Raw genomic sequence first — 2,901 nt, forward strand, 5'->3', positions numbered from 1 at the left:
ATGTAAATATGGAACAGGGACCAGTCTCTCTGCACAGAGCCTACTGTGACGTAATGGATGCACCTGACATGTTTTGAGCTGGTTTTGTTTTAATTCCGTTTCTGATTCTTTGTTTCAAATCCGCACGAACCAAATTACATAAAATTCCATCTCTAACAAACCAAACTAGGACACATACAAAGAGAATGAAATAAGACAAAACCAATTCCGCTAAGAAACTACGAAAAACCCTCCGTTAGCTAAAATTGCACGCTAGGACACCATCATCTTAGCCACACGAAATGCTCCCCAAGGTTATGCGGGCACCTGGTGACGTCGCTCCTACGTCCATGTATAAATAGAGGGGGTCGGATCTTCATTCGATACAGTGTGGTTAAAGCATCCCAAGAACAGCATCATGAAGTCTATGGTATGTAGTCTACAGAGGTATTTGACTATGTAGTAGTGTGTATTTTAGATTTTTGTGTAAAGATTATTTGGTATTTGTTAAGTAAGCCTGAGCCTGTTTTTTTCGAAACATTTTACATTATTGAAAATCTGTGTTCTTTTGATTGTAAGTGTAAGACTTACTACGGTCGGTCATTTTTAGATTGACAGTTATTTCCGTAGTGGATTATAATGCAAATGATACAAAAATCCATTGGACAAAAGCTAGTTCTATAATCACCTTTCCATGGTGCTTTATGTCAGTCAGCTTGTTAATTTATGAAAATTTTAAAACTCAGAATGAGAGAAAACTAAAATGCTCCTTCCGTTAAATGTTTATACGGACTTATCGAACGCTAGAATTCTAAACCGATAGGTAAATCAGGAATACTAATGGAATCCAATTGGTGACAATTGCTCTCAATGCATCTCAGGTAATTCTGGCAGTGCTGGGCGTGTGCTCTGGCTACAACTGGCAGGCCATCCATGGCGTGTACGGCGCCCCGTACCAGAGGAAGTGGACCGGGCCCGTGGCAGCCACTGTCCCGGCGGGCGTCGACGGTACCATCACCCCGGTATCTGATACCTACGAGGTAACCGCTGCACGCAATGCTTTCTTCAAGGCATACAACGCCCAGCTGGCTGCCGTGGGCGCGTACCGTTATCCCCTCTATCACCCAACTACCCCAACTCTGTACCTCAATGCAGCAGCGCCCGCCGGCCACCACTCCGTCCTCACCTACAGCGCTGCACCTGCTCCGGTCCGTGACACGCCCGCCGTGGCCGCCGCCAAGGCTGATTTCTTCCGCCTGTACAACCTGCAGGCGGCAGCAGCAGCCGCGGCCCCAGATCATGATGCCCCTCGCTACTATTACTGAGATGGTGCACAGACCACTTTGAGAGCAGTCAGTAAACATGAATAACAACTTCTTTTTTTTTCATTATAGACTTCCTACTATTACTGGCGAACAATCCTAAGTAAAAGAACAAAGAAAATTTGGCTAAAAAGAAATTGATTTACAAAGAAAAATGTCAGAATTCAATAATAAAGCTTGAGAACTAAAAAATGTCATCTGTTACGACACTGCCAGTTAAGTTGCCAATAAAAATGAGACTATTTGCCATTACAAATATCTCGCTAAAACCATTATCCGGATAAATTTCACCTGGGAAAGACCATTGTCAAGATTTACGACTGGTTTCTTTTTTAAGGGAGATACATTTGGTATAGTTTATCACTCTAGTTTCTGATTTAGTATCATGACCTTTGGTATTTGGAAAGAGGTAATGATTTCGAAATTCCTTTACCTAAACACTGATCTTCAGTTGAGATTGTAAGACATTATTCAAGGTGCCTTATCAAGCAATATCATATAAGGCATATAAATGACATATACCAGATACTGAAATGTTCAAGGATATCTTGCGAGGAGGCGGTACCTGACTTTACACTTACAGAATAAGAGCATATACTTTCTTCCATGAAAAAGAATAATGATAACGAATGCCTATTTCTTGCTGATAAGCGTGTGGATGATGAAGAGGGTTTGTGAATTCACATTTACATACATTTATTTGACAGACACACGTATATTAAACCATTAAGTACCGGAGTGATGTACGCACGTTTACAATCATAAATTATCTCGGCTATTTACTTACATATTTATATGTCTGCGTTTTTGTGATTTATGATCATGTGTATATGTCCATGGTATCACTGGAGAGTACGACATGTGTTACTGGCAGAATATAGCATCCTGATTCTTATGACAAATAAAACTGACGATAATGGGATTTATCTATTAATTCGGCCTTGAGATACATCCCTCTACATAAATGCAATAATGAAAGCATGACGCATCACAGGAACCTAATTAAGGTACTGTAGTTTTCATACTTCTTTTTTTTATACGTCAAGGTTAACTAATACTTTAACACGTGATTCACTTGGATAGGAAATTCGTCAACTGGAAGTAAATATTGTTATTATTGACAATGACGGGAAGTTCATTCAATAAAAAAAGCACTGCAAGACATTCTTTCATAATGGTAATAGCAGTATATACATATTTCTCTCATAAATATTTCTTTATCATTTCTAGAACTGCTTTTGCTTAAACCCTTATCTATTTTTTACACTTCTTTAACCATTTCTAATGAGAAAATTAATTCGCCAGATGATTAAAGGAATAATGATTCTGAACTTACCCAACGTGATAGCTACAGAGAATGGTATGTATGCGAGAGATAAATTCGCAGAAGCATTCAGCATTTCATGAGTAATGCATGACGAGCAAAATCAGTTCGTCGTATGATGTGCGTAGTAGAAGAGTACACTTCGCTGACTCATGTGACTTCCCGTTGTTATTGTTATTGTTAACATCGCTGACTTCAAGGATAATGATATTCGTGAACTTGAGAAAGGGTGAGGGATATGGTTAGTCATGTTTCGTGGGTAGTGAGCTGGTAAGG

At 39.5% G+C, this 2,901-nt stretch overlaps 1 protein-coding gene across 1 annotated transcript in view; it reads left to right on the forward strand.

Moving 5' to 3' along the window:
- LOC119593569 (cuticle protein CP1499-like) overlaps window positions 1-1,359 on the forward strand; it is a 6,364-nt gene extending 5,005 nt beyond the window's left edge. The window contains exons 2-3 of the mRNA XM_037942527.1: window positions 369-409; window positions 861-1,359. Of these exons, the coding sequence (XP_037798455.1) occupies window positions 369-409; window positions 861-1,304 (485 nt within the window). The 3' untranslated portion in view covers window positions 1,305-1,359. The remainder of the gene's footprint in view (window positions 1-368; window positions 410-860) is intronic.
- Window positions 1,360-2,901: the final 1,542 nt, after the last annotated feature.

The sequence above is a fragment of the Penaeus monodon genome, chromosome 32, assembly GCF_015228065.2.
Source record: "Penaeus monodon isolate SGIC_2016 chromosome 32, NSTDA_Pmon_1, whole genome shotgun sequence".
NCBI lineage: Eukaryota > Metazoa > Arthropoda > Malacostraca > Decapoda > Penaeidae > Penaeus > Penaeus monodon.